The sequence below is a fragment of the Salvelinus fontinalis genome, chromosome 8 (assembly GCF_029448725.1).
Source record: "Salvelinus fontinalis isolate EN_2023a chromosome 8, ASM2944872v1, whole genome shotgun sequence".
Classification (NCBI taxonomy): domain Eukaryota; kingdom Metazoa; phylum Chordata; class Actinopteri; order Salmoniformes; family Salmonidae; genus Salvelinus; species Salvelinus fontinalis.
Window position 1 is genome coordinate 2,572,509 of NC_074672.1, and position 26,979 is coordinate 2,599,487.

The 26,979-nt window shown below is 42.0% G+C and overlaps 1 protein-coding gene across 1 annotated transcript; it reads left to right on the top strand.

The window, feature by feature from the left end:
- LOC129860367 (angiotensin-converting enzyme-like) lies at positions 1-26,150 on the top strand. The gene is made up of 25 exons (XM_055930712.1): positions 1-710; positions 4,730-4,897; positions 5,132-5,219; positions 6,480-6,623; positions 6,809-7,000; positions 7,362-7,459; positions 7,716-7,885; positions 8,004-8,227; positions 8,529-8,673; positions 8,817-8,915; positions 9,543-9,665; positions 9,920-10,131; positions 11,076-11,212; positions 11,487-11,645; positions 11,857-11,944; positions 12,478-12,621; positions 12,823-13,014; positions 13,288-13,385; positions 13,496-13,668; positions 13,933-14,156; positions 14,451-14,595; positions 14,697-14,795; positions 15,049-15,171; positions 15,387-15,571; positions 25,578-26,150. Exons 1-25 carry the CDS (start codon positions 492-494, stop codon positions 25,784-25,786), a joined length of 3,858 nt encoding a protein of 1,285 aa, XP_055786687.1. The 5' UTR covers positions 1-491; the 3' UTR covers positions 25,787-26,150.
- Positions 26,151-26,979: the final 829 nt, after the last annotated feature.

Consider the following 26,979-nt stretch of genomic DNA (forward strand, 5'->3'; position numbering starts at 1 on the left):
ATGCTTTGGCTTTGGGCAAAAGAGCGAGTGCCTGCGATTCCAATCATTACTATTGGTAGGTAAAGGGGCGGTTAAAAAAGAGAAAGAGATACTGTTAATTAAAGAAAGAGAGAGACAGGTAAAGAAGGGCGTGAGAAGAAAGAAGAAAAGAGGGGGGTGGAAAGGGAGAGGAAAAAAAGAGAAAGAGATACTGTTAGTAAGTGTGCGGCAGGCAGTGCTGTGAAGTGGAAAGGGGAAGGCTGCAGAGAAGTGTGGGCTGGGTTAGACTGCTAGCTACTTAAAAGGAGCTGGCTGTGGCGGCTCAGCATTCGAGGAACAGACAGTGGCTGTAGGAGAAGAGAAGCAGGAGGGAGACTGGGATGAGACAAAACCAGGGAAGGTGTTACTCTACTCTCCTCTCACTGCAACAAGTTCATTTTTAGACACCTTCTCCTCCTTCCTTCTCCACTTTATTTCCTTGACTTTATTGGAGAGACTACTCTTGGGCCAGAATGCTTTGGGCAGCGGTGGTGCTGGTACTGCCACTCTTGGGACTCTGTCAACTTGTCCTGCCACCCGAGTGGGTGCCAGCGGAATACCCTGCCACAGCGGACGGGGCTGAAAGCTTTGTCACTGCCTACAATACCACCGCCGAGCTTGTCACCTACCAAAACCAAGAGGCCAGCTGGACATACCAGACCAACATTACGGCCCACAACTCCAACAAAAAGGTAGGACTCCTCCCCCCGGGCCCCTCTTCCCCACTCTGCACACAGCACACAGAGGTGTTTCAATGAAAGGTTGACAGTAGTTGGATTAGTTAGTCGTTAGCCTCTTCAGTCCAGTGCGAACCATTACGTACCAGTTAGAGTTGTGGGTAACACTTTACTGTAGCCCCCCCTCCCCCCCCCCCCATGTATGCATTCATGAAGGCTTTGTGAATGTTGCATAGCTGTTATAAAGGCTTAATGAATGCATAAACAAGGAGGTGGGTACTGTAAAGTCTTACTCAGTTGTGTTTGTCAAGGCTAGACTGGTTCCTTGTATGACAACAGCACCCATAGAGGGATGTTTGTTGGGTTGAGCCCCGCATGGCTTTACAACCAACCCTATTCATCCTCATCCAAAATGATATGCTCAGTTCCTCCCATTTTCTGCCAACTCGGCTTGTATGTTTTCTGAAAATCATCAAAAGAACCCACACACATGTGGTTTGAGCGTCTCCGAGTCTTGAATGAAGCCCGAGGGGTGTGGGGTGTGTGTGGAGAGGGTAGAATGGGGGTTGTTGTTTTGTTAGATGCCCATAAGTTCAAATGCCTGATTATTTTCCAAGCATTGCACTGGGTATTTGAGGAAAGTGCAATTTCACAGGTTGATGCATAACATGGACTTCCTAGTACACACGTTAAAGACACCGTAGTGCGGTTTAAATGGGACTTTTCAGAGTGGAGTAATGAGACATTTGCACACTAGTGCCGCCTGCTTCTCTTCTACTGCTTCTCCCGTCTCACCATATGCTATCAGGATACATTTGCATAATCGAATGGGCTGGGGAACCGTGTTGGCTAGAGACTGTGAAAAAATGTGAAAAAGTAAAGTGATCCAGGCAGCTGGAAGGATCAATCAAACTGCGGAGGTGTGAGGCAGTAATCTGTCGCTCTGAGAGAGAAACAAACACACACACATACGCACACATGCACAAACACGCATGCATGCAAGTGCGCACACACACACACACACACACATGCACAAACGCGCATGTGCGCACATACACACACATGCGCGCACCAGGCATCGAGCGTCTCCGCCAGTTATGACCGCTATTATTCCCCACGCATCAAATATTGGATCAAAGGGAATCAGGGGTTTTGGTGTTCTATAAGATCTGGCAGACAGAGGGTAGCCTTCCTGGTCTTTCTGCGAGTCTCCTCCCCGCAGGCTGTGACAATGAATTAGCATGACCCCTCATCGTGCGAGAGAAAGGCCTATTGACTGGTGGGGATGTACTGTAAAGTTAACACCAACATTCCATTCAACTTGGGCTGGGCCTGGGGATTCCTACGTCACTGAGTTCATCTTTGTCTCAGTCCTGTCGTAGTGGATTAGGCGAAAATCTGAAGCAAAAATGTGCTAATAAACTGTACCATGGTAAAGCATGGTAAGCAATTGAATTAGACTAGATGTATTCCCCTTGCACCTCTATGTGTACACACACACACACACACACACACACATCTATGATAACCTTGCGGTCAAGTTATTTAATCTCAGTTCAAATGAGCTCAGGCCCGAGGAGAGCAAAGGATCAAACAGCAGTCAGATCAGTCCGGAGGGTTAATATCAAGTAGGCTCTAAAAAAAATGTAATGCTCAAAGAGCACCACTGGTTGTGGGCATCAGTTACTTTGAAATGCGGACGGAATATCAACTATCCAAAAAGTACATGAAACGTGTACACCCAGGGCTGTCAAAGCAGGTCCAAATCCACGGAGTGGTGTTTTCAAAGCGTCTTCTTTCACTAAACTTTCATAGAGCACAATTGAATGAAGCATTTGTTCTCCTCAGAAAATCTGAAAAAATATGAAGCGAAGATCCACAGTACTTTATTTAGCCAACCAATGAGAGTACCATTTGACTGAGATTCCTAGTTTTTCAGAATTCCAATGTTCTAATTGGGTAGGAACATTTGACTAACTCGTTACAGGATATCTTTCCCTCCCCATTCGCCTTTTTACAAATTAACTTTCTCTTGATGAGATCAACAAGAGTGAACCTTGGGCCCTTTGGTTAATGACACTATACTACAGTCAGGGCCTCTGAATTACAGTCAATCTTTTATAAGTGAGTGAACACTTTCAACAGCCTTGAGAGAGAGAGAAAGGGGGAGAGGGAGAAATATACAGAGAAAGAGCGAGAGAGAGGTGGGGTAGTCAACAGCTTTTCACCTTATCTTTATTATCCTATAGAAAAAGAGAGAAGAGTTCAATCTGATGATATGATTGAGTGTGTGTGGCAGCAAACAACGAGTTTAAGAGTGGGAGAGAGTGGGAGAGAGGTCAGAGTTAATGCCTCAACACTGTTACCAGTTTTCCATCTGTTAATCAGTGGCGGTAGAGACGCAGTGGGTAAGCTGGACCTCAATGACAACATCACGTAACAGAAGCTACTGTCTTGTCAGCCCTGGCAGGATGTCTATGTCCTGGGCTGTGACAGACGAGCTCCAGTGTCCTCCTGACAGTGACTCTTTGCTTCTGTGGTTAAGATACAAATAACGCAACTAATGGACTGGAGGTCCTGTTGGAGAACCTTCAACCCCTAATACGGTGGACGTAGACAGAGTGCGCCGGACATTCCCTGTAGGAAATCACAAACAAGAAAGGCAGCTGGGGAACTAGTAGGTTTTCAATTAGAGTTTTTAACAGCGCGGCAAAAACAACAGTACCCAAATGGGTTAAATTCAAATTTATGGAGAGTGCACAAAAGTACACAAAGGGACAGTTTGCAATGGGCCAGTCTACCCAGTCTAGGAACAAACACCCAGGAGGAAAAGGAGTCACTTTGTGTTCTCCCCAAACATGATACTACAGTATAGGGAAACCCAAAACGACTGTAGCTTGTGGCATATTCACACTCGGTCCACATTGTAGCACACATGGGTGTGTGACTGTGTGTCCTCTTGAGGTTATCATTCTCCCTGTTGGCCGTGTGTCATCTGTCTTTGTTATCATACAGTACACCCCGTGTCGCTGGTGAGGCGTTCTCTCTACTGTAAAAACACTCTTAACCGATAACAAAACAACACCATCTAATCTGTTTGTAATAGTCTAGTTCTTGGCAGCATCTGTTCTTGGCAGGTAAAACACGTAAACTGTCAGAAGTAGTCACTAAGGTGAACCGAGGCGGTTTGGCTGAAGCCTCTCAACCCTTTGACGTATCTGTATTGAGCTTCAGTCAGTGTCATAATGGACAGGATAACATGTTATGTGCTATGTGTGTGATGCCTTGAGTGGCCCTGTGTTCCAGCATCCCTCATGTATCAGCGTTATCATACAGCACAGCACAATGTTGAATTGACTGTATTCTACTCTACAGTGGCCTTCCAGGACGACGTCAAGGACAGGTCTCACGTCTCATATTATGAGTGTATGTACTGCCTACGTAGTGAGAGCAAGAGAACAGTATAATGCCTGTGTGTTGTCCTTGAACTGTGAGTGATGCTGCCACTTCCCTAGTTAAGTAGTCGTCTCCACTCCTTAATAAGATGCATAAGGAACTTTTTGATCTGACGGGCCAGGGTTCTCTAGTCTTTGTACTCCCACTCAACCCCTGAGCTCTGACTGTTGTCACAAAGAGGGCCTTCTGGCCCACAGCTAACTGTCATGATCCCCATGAATATTCAATATGCTGTGGGCCTTTGCTTGGGATTTAGTGCAATGCAATTAGTCTAGACCAGAAGTAGGGAATAAGACAAATACAGTCGGAAATTGTGTGAGTGGCCATGATATAGAAAGGGAGACTGTACAGTTAGTGGATTCCTTGTTTCTGGGAAGTCGTTTTGTAATGGCTATTCATAGCTTTCTGAACAAAATATACAGCATCATCAATTTCCCAAATGATTGGATGTCAACGGTACCTGTGCGTTCTACTCTTCCAACTTGGACCGTGACTACTCAAGATACAGGATGCTGTGACGTGAGGACCGTTGGGCTGCTACACTATAGTAAACCCCCATCACCTGTCTGTGGTTACAGGTGGAATCTGATGGGTTAAAGCAGGCCTTCACAGAAGCCTGGGGAAAGAAGGCCAAAGAAACCTTCTCTGATATACTGGTGGCCACCTTTAATGATTCTCTGCAGAGGCGTATCAAGAAGATCAACATTCTGGGAGCGGCTAACTTACCTGCAGGAGAAAGAAATGAGGTCAGTCTCATGTTGTTTACATCTTTTTAGAGGAGAGCTCTTACAAGCTTTGAGTCAGACTCGGAATTAGATGTTGTGTGTCAATGTGACACTGAAATGTCAACATGTCTGTAGCAGAGGTTATAAAACATAATATGTTAAGTTCAGCTGTTGTAGGAGAGCATCGGCAAGGTCTGAATGGATTCAGAGAGCCATTTTGTCTTTTCACAATCTCCTTATCTCCTTATCTCCCAGTACAACGTCATACTAAGCAAGATGTCTGAAATATACTCTACTGCCAAAGTGTGTCCAAAGCCAGATGAATGCTGGTCTCTTGAGCCAGGTGAGTGGCTGTCTTCGTGTAATTACAGTTATAATTGCAATATTATGCTTATTGTAAAAAAAAAGAGGGAACGTTTAAGGGAGGAAGAAGTAACAAGTTAGGAAAAGGATGAGGGTAATTACTTTGAAGAGGTCTCTGGGGGAAGTGGTTCAATTTAAACCATTTAGGAACATTGAAATGGCCTACTACTGGTCATTAATACAGTGTAGAGCACGCTGACTTCATCAGTCATTCCCAATTACCTAAGTGTTGGTTTAAACCCTAGCCTGTGGTTTGTGAGCTGTGCTCCCCAAAAAACGAATGTGAACTATCGTGTTGGGCAAAAAACATGAGTGATTCAGTAATACGCCCACGCAATCATTTTTTGCACTTACTGTAAGTCATTTCCCAATGTCATGCAGTGTAACGGATGGAAATCAAACAACAACATGTTCTTACAGGCCTGCTACTCTGTGTACATTTTGACACCCTAGTGTAGGGTTTCCCAAACTTGGTCCCGGGGGCCCCCCTGGGTGCATGTTTAGTTTTTTTGCCCTAGCACTACACAGCTGATTCAAATAACCAACTCACCATCAAGCTTTGATGATTTGAATCAGCTGCATAGTGCTAGTGCAAAACACAAAATGTGCACCCATGGGTGGGGGGTGGGGGGGGGGGGGGGGGGGGGGGGGCAGGACAGAGTTTGGGAAACCCTGCCCCTACTGTAACACATACTGTGTGTTACAGTACAACATTAGACATATCATGCAAATTCAGTCTACATTTCAATCTAGATCATGGAAATGGTTTCTGTGAATGTGTGTACACTCTATTAAGAGTCCACTTCCCCCAGACGATTCCTCATTTTACAATCTACTAGAGTTAACATTGGGTGGTCCAGGGTCCCTCATCACAAAACAACGCCAGCCGTTGGATTACCCAAACTCACTTTGTTCAGTGGCCTTCAACTTCCCTCTTTCCTTACCGTCACTTCCTATACCCAACCTGTAAAAAAAATATATGTTGTTTTTAGGCCACTATCCGCCTTCGTCGCATCATCATACCTCAAGGCCAATCTCTTAGCGAATGTATATTTTAGGCACCTCTCCCGCTGAGAGGAGAGCATGAAGTCATCTAAACACTTCTACACCTCATTGTTTAAGAAAAGTTAAAACTACCATTGTTCTCTTTCCGTTGGCGCCGTTTGGAAATCCAGAAGTCCCCTGTGTAGGGAGTTTCTGTGTTCTGTAACTGAGGGTCTCTTTGACTTTGCCTCCACAGAGCTGACAGAGATCATGGCCAACTCACGGAGCTACAAGACACTGCTGTACGCTTGGGAGGGTTGGCACAATGCATCGGGTGTTCCACTCAAGGCAGAGTATCCAAAGTTTGTGGAGCTTAGCAACAAGGCCTATAAAGCTGATGGTAAAAATATCACGTTGACCTGACATATGGTTAAGCCCCACAACTGTGTCATTGTGAATGTCACTATTTCTAGCACACTTCATAGGCATTGTAAGTTTGGTCCATGGTTGTAGTGAGGGAGACAGAGGAGAGGTAGACAAGAGGTGAAAGGTAATTGTTGATAAACGTGGTTGTGTTCTCGCTAGGTTTTGATGACACGGGAGCATACTGGCGTTCGTGGTACGAGTCACAGACTTTCGAGAATGACCTGGAGGCTATTTACAAACAGATACAGCCGCTTTACCAGAATCTTCACGCCTTTGTGCGCCGCAAGCTCTACAACCACTACGGCCCGAAATACATCAATCTTAAAGGACCTATCCCTGCTCATCTGCTAGGTGAGTTGACCTTTGAATTTCTTTTTGAACTTATAGCCAATGCAACATTTTCATTCACTGTTTTATCAGCTCTTTTGTCGACTTAATCTCACTCCATCAAAGTTTAGCATTAACTTTAGGTAGGGCCCTGAGTTTTTCCTGACCACTTGGCCCTGACCTGGGCCCTACTTATAGACGTTACTATCAGACACATAATGTAGGTTAGAACAGGCCCTGCGGTTTCCTGGTCAAGTCACGTAGTCAGGAAACATCAGGTGCTAGCTATAGCCATTGCTCACAGTGTTTGTGAATAGGGAGGCTCTGCCAGTAGATTTATTAAGCCTCTGGCTAATGCCAAGTGGCGTGTGCTTAATTTCTTCAGGAAACATGTGGGCGCAAACCTGGAACAACATCTATGGCATGATGATCCCCTTCCCCAGCAAACCCAATGTGGACGTGACAGATGAAATGATGGCCCAAGTAAGCTGATGAAATTGGAGAATTGGTTATCAGCTCAGTTTACATGTAGATCACTGGGTGGGAAATAGTTGAAAGTTAAGAAATGGCAATATATCCCAAAACAATATCTAAAACTCTCTTTTTGTTTGTTAAAAATAAAATCCCAAACTCTTGTCTAGCCTAGTTGAAATAATTTGTACCAACTCAAAATTCATCCACTGAAAGTCTGTTAAGCTTGGCTGTATATACCTGAAACACAATTATTTCCTCCTCCCAGAACTGGAATGCTACTCATATGTTCCGGGTGGCTGAGGAGTTCTTCACCTCCCTGGGCCTCATCAAAATGCCCCAAGAGTTCTGGGACAAGTCTATGTTGGAGAAGCCAGAAAATCGGGAGGTGGTGTGCCACGCATCTGCCTGGGACTTCTACAATAGAAAGGACTTCAGGTGAGCAAGTGGAAATAGGGATATGGAAATTAACTCTGGAGTCGAGAAAAGAGAGGCTTCAGTTACCCGATGCTATGAAGATGAAATGTCTTCATATGTGATGTTTCCTCACATTCAGGATCAAACAGTGCACCACAGTCAACATGCAGCAGCTTTTCACAGTGCACCACGAGATGGGCCATGTTGAATACTACTTGCAGTACAAGGAACTGCCTTACAGCTTCCGCCGCGGGGCTAACCCAGGTTTCCATGAGGCAATTGGTGACGTCATGTCCCTCTCTGTGTCCACGCCTAAGCATCTGGCCAGCATCGGCCTATTGCCCAATGCAACCAATGACAACGGTACGCAGAAATATATCTATGGCACACTGTTATAAAACAATTTGATTTTTTTGTGGTTAGTAAGTTAGTAGGTGCAGTGTTGCCAAGTAAGTAACTAACTAAGTAGCTGAGTAAAGGAAGTAAGAAAGTAAATGAGTAAGTAGTATGAAAATAGTAGCTGAAGTAAGAAAGTAAGTTAGTACGTAAGTTACCTGCTTGCTTGCTTGCTTAATTACTTACTTAGTGAGTAAGTTACTTAGTTACTTAGTTATTGTGGTGGTTATTATTTTTTTGTGTGATTTAATTGGCTTGTTCATTGTAGAGAGCGACATCAACTACCTGCTGAAGATGGCTCTGGAGAAGATGGCCTTTCTTCCCTTCGGCTATCTCATTGACCAGTGGAGGTGGAGTGTGTTTAGTGGGCGCACCCCCCCAGAGCGATACAACGCAGACTGGTGGCACCTCAGGTAAGTGCCAAGAGAAGATTTAACTTGACGAAAGTTTGTGGAGGGAAATTGTTTATGTCCAAGATAATAGTACATTTTATACAATGGGAATGTGTTTTTCAAAAAAACATTGTCATTTTGTCTTCCCTTGTTCACTTTTCAAGGACAAAATACCAGGGTATCTGTCCTCCCACCAAACGCACAGAGGAGCACATGGATGCGGGAGCGAAATACCACATTCCAGGAAACACCCCATACATCAGGTAGGATTCTTTTTCAAACCATCTCACTCACATCTTTCCTCATATCCACATACAGGTATAGTTTTATTGATGATTATTATGCACATACACTTCAGGAATAAAGACCACTGAGGGAATATAAATATTACAAATTCATTCAATTCATTAATACAAAATCAATCCTCAAATGCCATCAACCCTCAAACATTCCCAGAACATTAGCTAAGATTCACATTAAGTTATAGTTTGGGTTTCATCTAACATTAGGATGATAGCCTCCCAAAAATTTAGAAATAACGTTTTTGATACTGACATTTTTTTAAACAAAATAAATGTCATGTTTTAAATGAAATATCCTTGGAATGTTCTCCTAACATTCACTAAAATGTGAACTTTTAAAGAATGTTTTTTTGCACCCCAAAATAAATATTGTATAATCATCTGGACAGTTCATATTTTGTGATATCCCCACAATGATTCCATACGACTATTCCCACAACCTAATGAAACATTTTGGGAACTTTTAAAGAACAGACTGAATGTGTTCTGGGAACGTTCTTGCAATATCAGGCGAATGTTTTATGCAAACAAACCAATTGTGGTTCGCTGGGATGATTGATTCAATATGTTGTTTTTGGTCTCCCGCAGATACTTTGTGAGCTTCATTCTGCAGTTCCAGTTCCACAAGAAGCTATGTCAGGCAGCCAATCAGAGTGGACCCCTGCACACATGTGACATCTACCAGTCCAAGGAGGCGGGAAAGATTTTAGAGTATGTGTTTTGATATTGCCTCTCTTAGAACATTCATTACAGCCATATAAACAATGTTGTTACCTGATCAAGTTAAGAGATGAGACACAAAATATATTTAATCTCAAATGACCCTAAGATGTAGTCCCCCCCCCCCCTAACTGAATCAGTCATAAAACATTGTCCCTAGACTTGCTGAAGCTAAATCATACAAAGCTACATTAGTAAATGAGGCTTAACACATTTCCCACATTTCCCTCTGTTGAATTTGAAAGGACGGTCCTTAAATCCGGAGAATCAAAGCCCTGGACACAGGTGCTCCAGGAAGCCGTCGGAACAAACAAGATGGATGCCAGTGCCCTGATGGAATACTTTGGTCCCATCATCACATGGCTGGAAGAACAGAATGCAGCGTCGAATGAGACCCTGGGCTGGCCAGACTTTAACTGGGTTCCACCCGTACCAGAGGGCTACCCCGAGGATATTGGTGAGCCAGTAAACAGGTTTAACCAAAGGAGGAGGAGGATTTTCCATCAAATAAAACATGTGGAATTCCAAAAGTCAACCTTTAAATTTGGTGGAGGAAAATGATCATCTTTCAATGTGATTTATCTGGTTGTTGATGATATAACTGATGACAAGTGCACTATAATTAGCATTTCAACATGGTTACTTTGCATTGGATGAAGTCTGCCCCTCCTACTTTTGGCAGATGGATCAATGTTTTTTCCCCACTTGATTGATTGATTAATTTTATTTGTCAGAAAAAAAACCATATATACACACAGTACAAAGATTCAAACAGGAAAATATCAAATTCAGTTTATACGATTGTAGGACAAATTGAGGAAAATCTTAATCTATAACCTTTTGTTTTGTTCGATTCTTTTTTTTTTTTTTACTATTTATTCTAATTCATTTATTTGTGTATTTATTTTGTTTGTTATTTTTTATTTCATTTTCATTTTCTGACTAAGAACTGTGTTACAAACTCTCTATACCATCTATCTATAATTCTAATATGAACACTTCATTGTTGGTGATTCATCTATTTTTGTTGTTGATTGATTCCACTTAAATGTGGATGAAATTGTAGGCAGTGCAATTATTATTGTGATTGTTGTAATAGTTATTATCAATGAACTTGATAATGATAATAATGTTTGTTACTGGTGGTGGGTATTTTTTTTCCATTGTTTGGACGTTACATTTAGAACTCTCATTGTTGCAAACTAAATTGAAACCTCATGCTAAAAATCAATAAAAAGATTCTTCAAACAAATTCACTTCTCTCTTAAATCATGCATGGATGTCACTGGAAGATGAACTTGCATACAAATTCAAGCTATACCCTCAGATCTTAAGTTAGAAACAGGCCACAGTCACATAGCCATGTAGCTTAAATGTACCTGTACCTTTCTCTTTACCTAGACAAGATTGCAGATGAGGTGCAGGCTAAGAAGTTCCTGGAAGAGTACAACAGCTCTGCGGAGGGGGTCTGGAATGCCTACACTGAAGCATCGTGGGCCTACAACACTGACATCAATGAGGAGAACAAGCAGAACATGGTAAGAGTTGGGTCTGGTGTCTTAATGGAGCATCGCCCTCGCTTATACTGTACACATTGGCAATTGGCTTTCACACAACTAACCCACAGCTCAAAAACTACTCTTAGTATTCATGAACCAGGGTTTGGAGGAGGTACAGGATGAGCAGGCTTTTGGTCCAGTCCAGCATTAACACACTAGATCCTACTGCACATCCTGCAGCTTTTCTGACCCATTTCTTGCGCTTGGACAAATCAATGGACCGTTGTGACGAGTGAGTGTGTTCTGTCTCCAGCTGCAAAAGAACTTGGACATGTCTGTCCACACACTGACCTATGGAAAAGAGGCCCGCAAATATGACACCACAGACTTTCAGGATGGTTCTGTGAAGCGTATCCTGAAGAAACTCAGTGACATCGAAAGAGCAGGACTTCCCGACGAGGAACTGAAAGAGGTAGGAATGGGGTTGTGTGTTTTTATTGACCCAATACCTTCGAAATGATCCCCTGTTCACTGACTAAATCAAGGGAAAAAAATCACACAGTATTTTTTAACCTCCATTGTTAATTCAATTATTCTACAGCTATTTAACAGGTATGTAGGACTATAAACATTTTTTTTAGGGCAGTTGCAAGTTCTTATGCTGTTGATTGCTTTTTTATTAGTACAACAATCTGCTGGCGAACATGGAGACCAAGTACAGTGTGGCTCAGGTGTGCAGAGCTAATGGGACTTGCCATCCACTGGACCCAGGTAAGATCCCACAATAACCTTGCTCAATCCTATGCCTGGTTCAGGGCACCAAAACACTTACCTAAATAAAAGGTCCATCTATTGTCCATTTTTCTAACTGGTTAGTATTATTAGTCCATGTGATATTTGTTTTACATCCAAGATGTATGTATGTATGTATGTATGTATGTATGTATGTATATATATATAAAAAAATATATATATATATATATATATAAATATATATACAGTATATATCACAACTTATCTAGATAACATTTGACAAAAGAGGTGGCAACTAACTCAGCAAAACCAGACAAATATGAAACTTCAAAGAGGTTTGTCTCAGTTTTTCTTTACTGTGGTCGTGTGGTCAAGATACACAAACTTTTTTAAACGGTTGGTCTGGGTCTTGTTTATTTCACATTATTGGGTCTTGATCTCATCATGGTCTTTATACACTTGTTCTGGGTCTCAAACGGTTGGGTTTGATCTTGTTTTGAGTCTCGAGAGTTCTGGTCTTGACTCTTTCTCTGGTTTGTGTCTTGTTTCAGACCTCCAGCAGATTATGGCTGAGTCCAGAGACTATAATGAGCTGTTGTTCGCCTGGCAGGGCTGGAGAAACGCCTCTGGCAGAGAACTGCGACAGGACTACAAGAGATATGTTCAACTGGCCAACAAAGCTGCCACTCTTAATGGTAAGGTCTTCAAAATAACAGACCCAAAGACATTTCTACAGAGGCTGGCAGTTGGTAGGTTTTCTAATTAGTTCAGGAAGGGTTTCAAGTACTAATATGAAAAAAATAAGCAATAGGGGGCAGCCTTGTCGGCCTCCGCAGTCTACTTATGCTCTATTCTGGCACTGAACTCTCCTTCACTCTAATGCTGTCTGTTCATAGGACACTCTGATAACGGGGCCTTCTGGCGCTCCCTGTACGAGACCCCCACCTTCGAAGAGGACCTGGAGCATCTGTGGAAGGAGCTGGAGCCCCTCTATCTCAACGTGCACGCCTACGTGCGCAGGTCTCTCTACAAAAAGTATGGGGGCAAACACATCAACGTGAGAGGGCCCATCCCTGCCCATCTTCTAGGTGAGACCAAGAGTCGGAATCCAGCATGGATTCCAGCACTAAGGCCAAAACTCTTTTTATGTATGACCATTGCACATTGATATTCTGCTGTTGTTTTGTGGATGTCACATTGATTGTGACAGATCCACCAGGCTAGGGATTGCGCTGGCTCTGAATCTAAATCCCACTGTTTTGAGCTCTGTCAGGGGTGCAAGGCTGAAAGATAGCTAATACCTTTAACATTTGTTTAGTTATGGATAAAACAGCACAGCCATGTTTCTCTCGTCCTATCAGGTAACATGTGGGCGCAGACCTGGTCTGGCATCATGGACTTGGCCATTCCCTACCCCGATGCCACACAAGTAGACGCCACACCAGCCATGATAGCCAAGGTAACAAATTTGACAACTACCAGTTTTTCTGTTTAACGGTGGGATATTATTGAGTTTCCATGTGACCTGACCAGGAAAACCTTATTGGGTTTTCCCAACTTTCCCCACAGGGCTGGAATGCCACCAGGATGTTCCAAGAGTCAGACAACTTCTTCACTTCTCTGGGGCTGCTGCCCATGCCTCCAGAGTTCTGGGCCAAGTCCATGCTGGAGAAACCCAAGGATGGACGCAATGTGGTGTGTCATGCCTCCGCATGGGACTTCTACAACCGCAAAGACTTCAGGTAATTTGGAGGGATGTAGAGTCTGTAGCTTTCTTAGGACAGTAAAACACCAGAAACGTTGCAAAGAGCTTTGGAACTCTTGGTGTATGCTGTTGGGACTCACATGTACAGGATTGCAGATTCGAGTTTCACTTGAGGTACCCCCACCCGTTGTCGTTGTATTCTAACCCTTTCAACTTTCAAGATGTGTTTGCGTTCCCCATGAAAAACAAAGATGACTGCCCTTTTTGACCATTAAAATGACGAGTTATGCTTAATTTCCAGGATCAAACAGTGCACCGTGATAACCATGGATGACCTCATCACCGTTCACCATGAGATGGGTCATGTGCAGTACTTCCTGCAGTACAAGGACCAGCCCATCTCCTTCCGTGAAGGCGCCAATCCAGGTTTCCACGAGGCCATCGGTGATGTGCTGGCCCTGTCTGTCGCGACTCCCAAGCATCTAAAGGAGATTGGTTTACTGGATGTGGTGGAGGACAACGCAGGTAAGCTCTTACTTATTAATCGTCTTGACTCTGCCCTGCTTTTTTCCCTGTCATAAATATGAGGAAAATAAAGGAGCAATTTTTGCAAGATACATTTTCAATTCACTACTAAGACCTTCTTCCAACCGGGAAAAAATGGTTATGTGATGACAGCATAGCTGCAGACAGAGCATCAACAAAATATATTTTAAAGCAATCTGTGTGGCGAACATAAATTAACTAGCTATATGCTGTGATTGCACTGTGAATGTGCTATGCCACTCTAAACGTGAATGTGTCTGTTCATTTCCATAGAGAGTACGATCAATTACCTCATGAGCATCGCCCTGGACAAAATTGCCTTCCTGCCCTTCGGCTACCTGATGGACCAGTGGAGGTGGAAAGTGTTTGACGGACGCATCTCTGAGGAGGAGTACAACAAGGAATGGTGGAATATGAGGTAAAGACTATTACTTTAAGTGAATAACCTCCATCCTCCATATCTCATCTGTCTAAAAGAAAAACTGAATCGTTTCTTTGTACTGTGTCTGTCCCTTCCAGAATGAAGTACCAGGGCTTGTGTCCACCTGTGGCCCGCACTGAGCAGGACTTTGACCCAGGTGCAAAGTTCCACATCCCTGCTAATGTGCCCTATGTCAGGTACGGTGTCTGCCATGGTGTCTGCCACATTTATTACTGGAGATGAAATCAGTGGTGCAATGTACATGCTGAAAACAATAGTGAGCCAAATGTTCACCGTTAAGTCACCTAACTTCAATGTGATCACTTCTCTTTCTTGCTCATTAAACACATGTAGGCCTACATTGCATTAAATTACATTCGTTCATGAAACATATTGTTTTGTATGTGAGATACAATGGGAACGTCATGTGACTGTGTGTCTTCCTATCAGGTACTTTGTGAGCTTCATCATACAGTTCCAGTTCCATCAGGCTCTGTGTAACGCCGCCGGGCATGTAGGCCCTCTCCACGATTGTGATATCTACCGCTCCAAAGAGGCAGGGAAACTTCTAGGGTCAGTACTGTACACCCGCATACAAGTAGCATTCCATCACCGTGACAGCACTGTCCATATTTTAATGCGATAAACAATGTCGTTTTGAAGTTAGCGTTCAGGTATGTAGAATTGTTGTCTGAAACGTATTTGTGAGACTATAGTAAAAGAGACAGCCTTTCTGATAGACTCTTGGACTTGTTTCATCTGTTTTATCCATTCCTTGTGTTTTGCAGTGACGTGATGAAAGTGGGTTTCAGTAAGCCCTGGCCTGAAACGATGGCCATGATCACTGGAAAGCCCATCATGTCTGCCAAGCCACTGGTAGAGTACTTTAAACCTCTCACTGACTGGCTGGAAGCAGAGAACAACAAGAACAATGAGGTCAGAGGCTGGCCTGAATACGACTGGAAACCACCAAGTAAGTCTGATAGCTGGCTTTAAACGCTATCTTCAACTATTGAACTTCATTCATTGATGGCAATTGCACTTAATTACAACATTATGGGTCAGGATTCAGACACCCGCATAACTGATGTTTTGGCATGTCTGAGGTGTAACTGCGTTGGAGCTGTCAAATCGGTGTTCTTGTGATCATTTGCACAAAGCCACACCCTTGTGTGTAGTCTACATGAAAATAATGACGCTCAAATTGAAACTCATTTAACAAAATAATTTTGTTATTTTCTATCAGCCTAATCGAAGTGTAGATTGTGCTTGTGGATTTGACAGCTCTAATGTAGTTTCACCTTGGACACAGACAAAACAACTGCTGTCAATCAATCACATGTATTTACATCAGCAGATGTCACAAAGTGCTTATACAGAAACCCAGCCTAAAACCCCAAAGACCAAGCAATGCAGATGTAGAAGAACGGTGGCTCGGGAAAAACTCCCTAGAAAGGCAGGAACCCAGGAAGAAACCTAGAGAGGAATCAGGCTCTGAGGGGTGGCCAGTCCTCTTCTGGCTGTGCCGGTGGCGATTATAAGAGTACATGGCCATTAAGGCTAGATCGTTCTTCAAGATGTTCAAACGTTCATAGATGACTAGCCGGGTCAAACAATAATTACGGTGGTTATAGAGGGTTCAACAGGTCAGCACCTCAGGAGTAAATGTCAGTTGGGTTTTCATAACTGAGCATTCAGAGGTTAAGACAACATGTGAGGTAGAGAGAGAAATAGGGTCGAAATAGCAGGTCCGGGATAAGGTAGGAGATCCGGTGAACAGGTAAGGATTCCATAGCCGCAGGCAGAACAGCAGAAACTGAATCAGCAGCACGACCAGGTGGACAGCACGACAGGAACAGCCAGGAGTCGTCAGGCCAGGTAGTCTTGAGGCATGTTCCTAGGGCTCAGGTCCTCTGGGAGGGGAGAGAGAGAGATGAGAGAATTAGAGGCAGCATACTTAACCTGTCTAGGATCAGCGTGGCGCTAGCGGCACACCCCCCCCCCCCCCCACTGAAAAACCAGTGCCGCGAAATTCAAAAAAAATATTTTTTTTAAATATTTAACTTTCACACATTAAAGTCCAATACAGCTAATGAAAGACACAGATCTTGTGAATCCAGTCAACATTCCCGATTTTTAAAATGTTTTACAGGGAAGACACAATATGTAAAGATGTACATCTATTACCTAAAAACACATTAGCATAATCCACCATCTTTTATTTGTCCACCAACACCAGTAGCCATCACCAATTCGGCTAAACTAAGATATTTATAGCCCCTAACCAACAAAAAAACTCATTAGATGACAGTCTGATAACATATTTATGGTATGGGATAGGTTTTGTTAGAAAAAAGTGCATATTTCAGGTAGATGGCATAGTTTACAATTGCACCCACCATCACAAATGGACTAGAATAATTACAATGAGCAACGTGTTTACCTAACTACTAATCATCAAACATTTCGTAAAAATACACAGCATACACGAATCGAAAGACACAGATCCTGTGAATACAGACAATATTTCAGATTTTCTAAGTGTCTTACAGCGAAAACACAATAAATCGTTATATTAGCATAGCACATAGCACATAGCAGCCCAGCATTGATTCTAGCCAAAGTGGGCGATAACGTCAACATCGCCAAAAATATATTAATTTTTTCACTAACCTTCTCAGAATTCTTCAGATGACACTCCTGTAACATCATATTACACAATCCATATAGAGTTTGATCGAAAATGTTTATATTTAGCCACCAAAATCATGGTTAGACAATGTGAAATGTAGCTCAGCTGGTCAGAAAATGTCCTTGCGCCACTTAGACAGTGATCTACTCTTATACATAAATACTCATAAACGTGACTAAAAAATATAGGGTGGACAGGGATTGATAGACAATTTAATTCTTAATACAATTGCGTTATTACATTTTTTAATTTATCCTTACTTTTCAATACAGTTTGCGCCAAGCGAAGCTACGTCAAAAAACATGGCGTCCTAAGCCACTAAAATGTTTCGACAGAAACACGATTTATCATAATAAAAATGTCCTACCTTGAGCTGTTCTTCCATCAGTATCTTGGGCAAAGGATCCTTTCTTGGGAGAAATCGTCTTTTGGTGGAAAGCTGTCCTCTTGCCATGTGGAAATGTCAACTGCGTTCGGGATGAACTGAAAAGCGTGCCCAACTTTTCACATCGTTGCAAAAATAAATGTCCCAAAATCGCACTAAACGGATATAAATTGCTATAAAACGCCTTAAATTAACTACCTTATGATGTTTTTAACTCCTAAAACGAGTGAAAAGATGACCGGAGAAATATAACAGGCTAAACTAACGCTTGGAACAGGTGCGCGCCGGTGTCCTCTAGGCTCATGACGCAGCTCCCAAAGAATGACTAGCTTCAGGGTTTTTTCATTTGTAGGGCCTGTGAACGAGCAATCGACCCCGTTGGAATCGTCATCACGTAAAGGCATCCAGGGGAAGACGTAAGAAGTGTCCGTATAGTCATAGCAACGACAGTGCCCTTTTAAATGACTTCAGAAGAGTGGCCAACATTTCTCAAATCTGACTCCATGTCAGGGAAATTGCTGTAGAATGGGCTCTGTTCCACTTAGAGACAAAATTTCAACTCCTATAGAAACTATAGACTGTTTTCTATCCAATAATAATAATAATATGCATATTGTACGATCAAGGATTTTGTGGGAAGCCGTTTAAAAAATTAGCCAAATTAGCATAAGTAGTCTAAACAGCGCCCCCATCCCCAACAGGTTAATATCACACAGGACATCAGATAAGACAGGAGAAATACACCAGATAGGACAGACTGACCCTAGGACAGACTGACCCTAGCCCCCCGGCACAGAGACTATTACAGCATATATACAGGGGAGTGGTCAAGGGATATCATGGTCCCATCCGACGACACCCCCAGACATGGCCAATCAGGCAGGATATAACCCCACCCACGATTGGCCAAAACACAGCCCTCATACCACCTGTGCCAGACTATACTCAATCATAGGACCTACTAAAGAGATACGTCTTCAGTAAAGACTTAAAGGTTGAGACTGAGTGTGCGCCTCCCACATGGATCGGCAGACAATTTCATAAAAAGTGAGCGATATAGGAGATAGCCCTGCCTCCAGCTTAGAAATTCTAGGAACAATAAGGAGAACTGCGTGTTTTGACCTACACAGTGTAGGTAGCGTACGTGTAGGTATGTACGGCAGGACCAAATCGGAGAGATCAGTAAAAGCAAGTCCATGTAATGTTTTGTGGGTTAGCAGTAAAACCTTGAAATCAGCCCTAGCCTTAACAGGAAGCCGGTGTAGAGAGGCTAGCACTGGAGTAATATGATTGAATTTGGGGGTTTTAGTCAACATTCTAACAGATGTATTTAGCATTAGCCTTATCCCGGTAGCCGGAGAATAGAACATTGCAGTAGGCTTATCTTGAAGTGACAAAAGCATGGATTAGCTTTTCTGCCAATTTTTTTAACAAAAAGTTAAAGATTTTAGCAATGTTACAAAGATGAAAAAAATCGGCTCTTGAAATATTTTTGATATGATCGTCTCTTTGTTTTTTTTGGACCTAGAACTAGGTCTGTCTCTGTTTTGTCCGAGTTTAAACGTTTAAAAAATTGCTGCCATACACTTATGTCTGAAACACAGACTTCCAGGGTAGGTAATTTTGGGGCTTCATCATGTTTCATCGAAATGTATAGCTGTATGTCATCTGTATAGCAGTGAAAGTTGACAATGTGTTTCCGTATGACATCACCAAGAGGTAGCATATATAGTGAAAACAATAGTGGTCCTAAAACGGAGCCTTGAGGAACATCGAAACTTACCATTGATTTGTCAGAGGACAAACCATCCACAGAGACAAACTGATACAGGTGGACACCAATCAAGTTGTAGAAACATCTCAATGATAATCAATGGAAATAGTGCCATCAAAGTATTCAGACCCTTTGACTTTTACCACATTTTGTTACGTTACAGCCTTAATCTAAAATTGATTAAATAACAAAAAATCCTGAGCAATCTACACAAAATCCCCCATAATGAAGAAGCGAAAACAGATACCTTATTTACATAAGTTCAGACCCTTTGCTATGAGACTCAAAATTGAGCTCAGGTGCATCCTGTTTCCATTGATAAACCATGAGATGTTTCTACAACTTGATTGGAGTCCACCTGTGGTAAATTCAATTGATTGGACATGGTTTGGAAAGGCGCACACCTGTCTGTATAAGGTCCCACAGTTGACAGTGCATGTCAGAGCAAAAACCAAGCCATGAGGTCGAATGAATTGTCCGTAGAGCTCCGAGACAGGATTGCACACAGCCAAAACAACGCAGGAGTGGCATCGGGCCAAGTCTTAATGTCCTTGAGTGGCCCAGCCAGAGCCCGGACCTGAACCCGATCTAACATCTCTGGAGAGACCTGAGAATAGCTGTGCAGCGACGCTCCCTATCCAACCTGACAGAGCTTGAGAGGATCTGCAGAGAATAGTGGGAGAAACTACCCGAATACAGGTGTGCCAAGCTTGTAGTGTCATTCCCAAGAAGACTCGATGCTGTAAATACTGCTAAATGTGCTTCAACAAAGTACCTAGTAAAGGGTCAGGAAAAATTGGTTTTTAGAAATGTTTAAAAACTGAAATATTATTCAATGTCATTATGGGGTGTTGGGTGTAGATTGATGAGGAAAAAAACTGTTTAATCCATTTTACAATAAGGCTGTAACGTAACAAAATGTGGAAAAAGTCAAGGGGTCTGAATAGTTTCCGAATTAACCTTACTGAAGAGCTCAGTGACTTTCAACGTGGCACCATCATATGATGCCACCTTTCCAACAAGTCAGTTCATCTGTCCTCAGGTTGCAACACTCAATACCGAGTTCCAAACTGCCTCTGGAAGCAACGTCAGCACAATAACTGTTTGTCGGGAGCTTTATGAAATCAGTTTCCATGGCCGAGCAGCCGCACACAAACCTAAGATCACCGCAGTGCCAAGCGTCAGCTGGAGTGGTGTAAAGCTCGCCGCATTGGACCCTAGAGCAGTGAAAATGCGTTCTCTGGAGTGATGAATCACGCTTCACCATCTGACAGTCCGATAGACGAATCTGGGTTTGGCGGATGCCAGGAGAACGCAATAATGTTCCAACGTCTAGTGGGAAATTCGATATAGGCTGATAGTTTTTAACATTACCCAGGTCAAGGTTTCACTTTTTCAGGAGAGGCTTTATTACTACCATTTTTAGTGAGTTTGATACACATCCGGAAGATAGGAAGGCATTTATTTTCAACATAGGAGGGCCAAGCACAGGAAGTAGCTCTTTCTGTAGTTTAGTTTGAATATGGTCCAGTAGGACAACTGAGGTTTGGAGAAAAATGCATTTTGAAAGAGACTGTAATTTGTTTTCTAATGATCATGATCTTTTCGTCAAAGAAATTCATGAATTCATCACTGCTGAAGTGAAGGCCATCCTCACTTGTTGAGTGCTGCTATTTTAGTTAGCTTTGCAACAGTATCAAAAATAAATGTTGATTGTTTTCATTCTCCGTAATCAGGTTGGAAGAGTAGGCTGATCGAGGAGCAGTGATGGCTTTATGATATTGCGCGGTACTGTCTTTCCAAGCTATTCGTAAGACTTCCAATTTGGTGGAGTGCTATTTCCGTTCCAATTTTCTGGGAGCTTGTTTCAGGGCTCGGGAATTTTCTGTATACCTGGGAGCTAGTTTCTTGTGACAGCTGCTTTTGTTTTTAGCGGACCGTCTGCATCTAGGGTATTACGCAAAGTTCCGTTTAGATCATCAGTTAGGTAGTTAACTGATTTTTGTTCTCCCAAATCCTTGGGTAGGTGGAGGGAGTCTGGAATGGCATCTAGGAATGCTATGCAGATCTGATAGAATCTAGCCCCAAAGCTCAATATTGACATTACAGATGTAGGATCTTCATTTGAGCCTTTTTGTTACAGAAGGAAAATAATCCTGCAGCAACAGGAAATGTGAATTATTATGTGAATTATAATGAAGAGATATATATATATACATACAGTACCAGTCAACAGTTTGGACACACCTACTCATTCAGGTGTTATATTTTATTTTTACGATTTTCTACATTGTAGAATAATATTGAAGACTTCAAAACTATGAAATAACACCTACTGTATGGAATCATGTAGTAACCAAAAAGTGTTAAACAAATCAAAATATATTTTAGATTCTTCAAAGTAGCCACCCTTTGTCTTGATGACAGCTTTGCACACTCTTGGCATTTTCTCAACCAGCTTCACCTGGAATGCTTTTCCAACAGTCTTGAAGGAGTTCCCACATATGCTGAGCACTTGTTGGCTGCTTTTTCTTCACTCTGCAGTCCAACTCATCCCAAACCATCTCAATTGGGTTGACGTCGGGTGATTGTTGAGGCCAGGTCATCTGATGCAGCACCATCACTGTCCTTCTTGGTCAAATAGCCCTTACACATCCTGGAGGTGTGTTGGGTCATTGTCCTGTTGAAAAACAAATTATAGTCCCACTAAGCACAAACCAGATGGGATGGCGTATCGCTGCAGAATGCTGTGGTAGCCATGCTGCTTAAGCGTAAATAAATCACCGACAGTGTCACCAGCAAAACATTCCCACACCATCACACCACCTCCTCCATGCTTCACGGTGGGAACCACACCTGCGGAGATCATCCATTCCCCTACTACACATCTCACAAAGACAGATTTTCACTGGTCTAATGTCCATTGCTTGACCCAAGCAATTCTCTTCCTCTTATTGGTGTCCTTTCGTAGTGGTTTCTTTCAAGCAATTCGACCATAAAGGCCTGATTCACGTAGTCTCCTCTGAACAGTTGATTTTGAGATGTGTCTGTTACTTGAACTCTGTAAAGCATTTATTTGGGCTGCAATCTGCGGTGCAGTTAACTCGAATTAACTTATCCTCTGCAGCAGAGGTAACTCTGGGTCTTCCTTTCCTGTGGCAGTCCTCATGAGAGCCAGTTTCATCATAGCACTTGATGGTTTTTGTGACTGCACTTGAAGAAACTTTTAAAGTTATTGACATTTTCCTGATTGACTGACCTTCATGTCTTAAAGTAATGATGGTCTGTCATTTCTCTTTGCTTATTTGAGCTGTTCTTGCCATATTATGGACTTGGTCTTTTACCAAATAGGGCTATCTTCTGTATGCCACCCTTACCTTGTCACAACACAACGGATTGGCTCAAATGCATTAACTTTTCAGTGATACCCATCCCAGATCCGGGATCTTCCTCATCAAAAAAGCTGACTAGCATAGCCTAGCCTAACAGGACAGGGATATCCTATAATATAATTTTCATGAAATCACAAGTCCAATACAGCAAATGAAAGATAAACATCTTGTGAATCCAGCCATCATTTCCGATTTTTTTAATGTTTTACAGCGAAAACACTATGTATTTCTATTAGCTAACCACAATAGCCAAACACACAACCGCATATTTTCACCATGTTTGTACCGCACAGGTAGCTTTCACAAAACCGACACATTAGAGATAAAATTAGTCACTAACCAAGAAACAACTTCATCAGATGACAGTCTTATAACATGTTATACAATACATTTATGTTTTGTTCGAAAATGTGCATATTTGAGGTATACATCATTGTTTTACATTGCAGCCACCATCAAAAATAGCACCAAAGCAGCCAGAATAATTACAGAGAGCAACGTGAAATACCTAAATACTCATCATAAAACATTTATGAAAAATACATGGTGTACAGCAAATTAAAGATAAACATCTTGTGAATCCAGCCAATATTCACGATTTTTTAAAGTGTTTTACAGCAAAAACACAATATAGAATTATATTAGCTAACTACAATAGCCAAACACACAAACGCATTTATTCACCGCAAAAGGTAGCTTTCGCAAAAAACAGCAAAAGATATAAAATTAATCACTAACCTTGAACAAATTCATCAGATGACAGTCTTGTAACATCATGTTATACAATACAATTATGTTTTGTTCGAAAATGTGCATATTTAGAGCTACAAATCCTGATTATACATTGTGAATACGTAGCATCGATTCACCAGAATCTCCGGAGATATTTTGGACACTCACCTAACCTGACCAAAGAACTCATCATAAACTTTACATAAAAATACTTGTTGTATGGCAAATGAAAGATACACTGGTTCTTAATGCAACCGCTGTGTTAGATTTAAAAAAATAACTTTACCATAACATACAGCTTGCGTTATTGCAAGACAGCACTCACCAAAACGGCGGAGAATAGGACTCAACATTTTACACAGAAATACGAAATAACATCATAAATGTTTTCTTACTTTTGTTGAGCTTCCATCAGAATGTTGTACAAGGAGTCCTTGGTCCAGAATAAATCGTTGTTTGGTTTTAGAATGTCCATTTGTTCTGTTGAATTATCAACCTTGGCTAGCCATGTGGCGCGAACATGCCCATCAACTCTTGGCGCAAAGAACGGACAATTCCAAAAGTCCCAATAAACTTTGAATAAACTGATAAAACTCGGTTGAAAAAACTCACTTTATGATGTTATTATCACATGTATCAAATAAAATCAGAGCCGGAGATATTCGCCGTGTATACGTAACGCTTTTCAGAACCCAATGTCGAGCTCCGCGGCGCGCCTTGGTAGACAAAGAAATTCCTGACCTGCCACTCCAAAAGCTCTTGTTCGGCCTCAGATCAAACTAGACACCCCATTCCACCTTCCACTGCCTGTTGGCATCTAGTGGAAGGCGTATGAAGTGCATGCATATCGATAAATATAAAGCAATTGAATAGGCAGGCCCTGAAACAGAGCCTCGTTTTCAGATTTTTCACTTAATGCATGGAAGTTTGCTGCAAAATGAGTTCTGTTTTACTCACAGATAATTCAAACAGTTTTAGAAACTTCTGAGTGTTTTCTATCCAATAGTAATAATAATATGCATATTGTATGATCTAGAAAAGAGTACGAGGCCGTTTCATTTGGGCACGATTTTTTCCAAAGTGAAAACAGCGCCCCCCTATTGACAAGAAGTTTAAGAAGGAAAGCAATGCCACAAATGAACTTTTTACAAGGCACACCTGTTAATTGAAATTCATTCCAGGTGACTACCTCATGAAGCTGGTTGAGAGAATGCCAAGAGTGTACAAAGCTGTCATCAAGGCAAAGGGTGGCTACTTTGAAGAATCTCAAATATAAGATATGTTTTGATTTTTTTAACACTTTTTTTGTTACTACATGATTCCATATGTGGTATATCATAGCTTTGATGTCTTCACTATTTTCTACATCTAAAAATAAAGAAAAAAACCTTGAATGCGTAGGTGTCCAAACTTTTGACTGGCACTGTATGTTTTTTCCCCCAATGCATCAGAGCTACCAAAATTCCAATGTAAACTTGAAACCAATGCCTTTGCAGAGAAACAACTGTTGTCAGAGCTTAAGCATTGATTTTAGTGGTTTGAGGCGCCTAGCAATGAAATCAATCCCTCCAGTCCTTCATGTGCTGATGAGTTCCTGCTGAAAGGAGGAGTTCGAGATTAGATAGAGGGGAGACAGGACTCAAATGAGTGAAATCCAATAGGTGGAGAGAACAATGGAGTGCAATACACTGGGATGTGGAAAAAAACTGAGGAAGAGAACATGATAGAGGAGAAAATAGAATGGGGTTAGAAAAGAGGGGGAGCACAAAATTGAGAGACCTATGTTCTCAGACCCACTGACTGTACAACATTTAAATGGAGGAAAGGATACGAAAAAGATACTCTTTCCTTTCTAAAGATGCATTAAATAAGTTGTTCTGAGTTGACACGAGCAATCTTGAAAAGTCACGTAGGATAAGAGTGAGTCTTTTCTAGCGAAGGCTATTGATGGGGGTATGATGCCACAACCTGATTTGCATCCCTCACCTCTGTGTGTGTTCCCAGGTGACAGCCCAGAAACGTCCCCCCCAGCCCCAGACGAGGGTAAAGTGGACTTCCTTGGGATGAGTCTGGACGGTGCAGGAGCTGCAGCAGGCCAGTGGGTCCTACTGGTCCTGGGTCTGGTGCTTCTAGTGGCCACCATCCTCCTGGGCTACAAGTACAAGAAATCAAAACGGAGAAATCTGTCCTCATCTGAGCTGGAGCTGAAGTGAGTTCACACTTACTAACCTTATTGGAAGATCCCCTTCACCTGGCAACAGCAGTGTCATCATCGGTGTTTGTTTGTACCGTGCATCCTGATTGGTTCATTTATTATTTTGTTCTGCTTCTCCCCTAAATTTGATGTCTTGTATATTTATTGTATAAATTTGGAGTCAAAATTATTTTGACTATGCAAAGAACAAAGAAGCTAACAGTTTTGTAATTTATTTGTAAAATTTTAAGTGCTGAGCCTGGGGAACAAATGTTTCAAGTAATTGTTTGTAAAGTCTTTAATTGTGTATACATTGTTTTTGTAATATTTGATTTGATCAGGGAATACTTTGTCTTTCTAGAATAAAGAGAGAGAAATGTCAATTTGCTCTGTATTCATTGGCCAATGATGTTCTATGTGGCAAGATAAGATGGATTAAAACAATCAATAACATATTAATGTGTTCAATATTGCAGGTAATAATGAGTAATATATTCAATCAAATAAGGGGTAGTAATAAGGGGTTATTAAAAAAAAGAACTATTTAATTACAGTACATCGAAACAGCACAATATAAAATGACCACCATACACTATTACACCCCTTCTTCCTCCCCAGCCACTGTGTGAGTCAATTGAACCTCTGTAGCAATGACCACAGATGACTGGATAAAGAATCTCTCAGCAAAATACCTCTGGTGTCTCACGTGACGGCTACTGGAGTGGTTACCCAACTGTCTGGATGAATACCAAATGGCACCCTATTCCCTATGTATTGCATTTTTTTTTATTACCAGGGCTCATAGAGTTTCCCAAAAGCATTTTAAGGCCAAGTTCATCGTTAGAACCTTCGTAGGTGCATCGATAAATCTCCAAGCTGTTTCCATCTTCAGTAAAGTTCCACTTGAAAACGCTCGTTCTCAATCAGATCAAGCGTTAACCGGCGATAGCCTATACGCGCATAGCTGATGTTTTGGAGGTGTAACTGCTTTGGAACCTTCAAATCAGTGAGCAGCTGCTCTTGATCATCGTCACGAAACAACATCTCACGTTCCAGTGTTCGAACTGGTGAACAAGGCTGCATGGGATTTCTCTTAATTAGACAATGTTAATGTCCACTTTAGGTACAATGCCAGGAGCAGCTTGTGGAATTGACAGCTCCAACACAGTTCCACCTCGACACCACAAAAAGAAGATACGCTATGCAGATGTT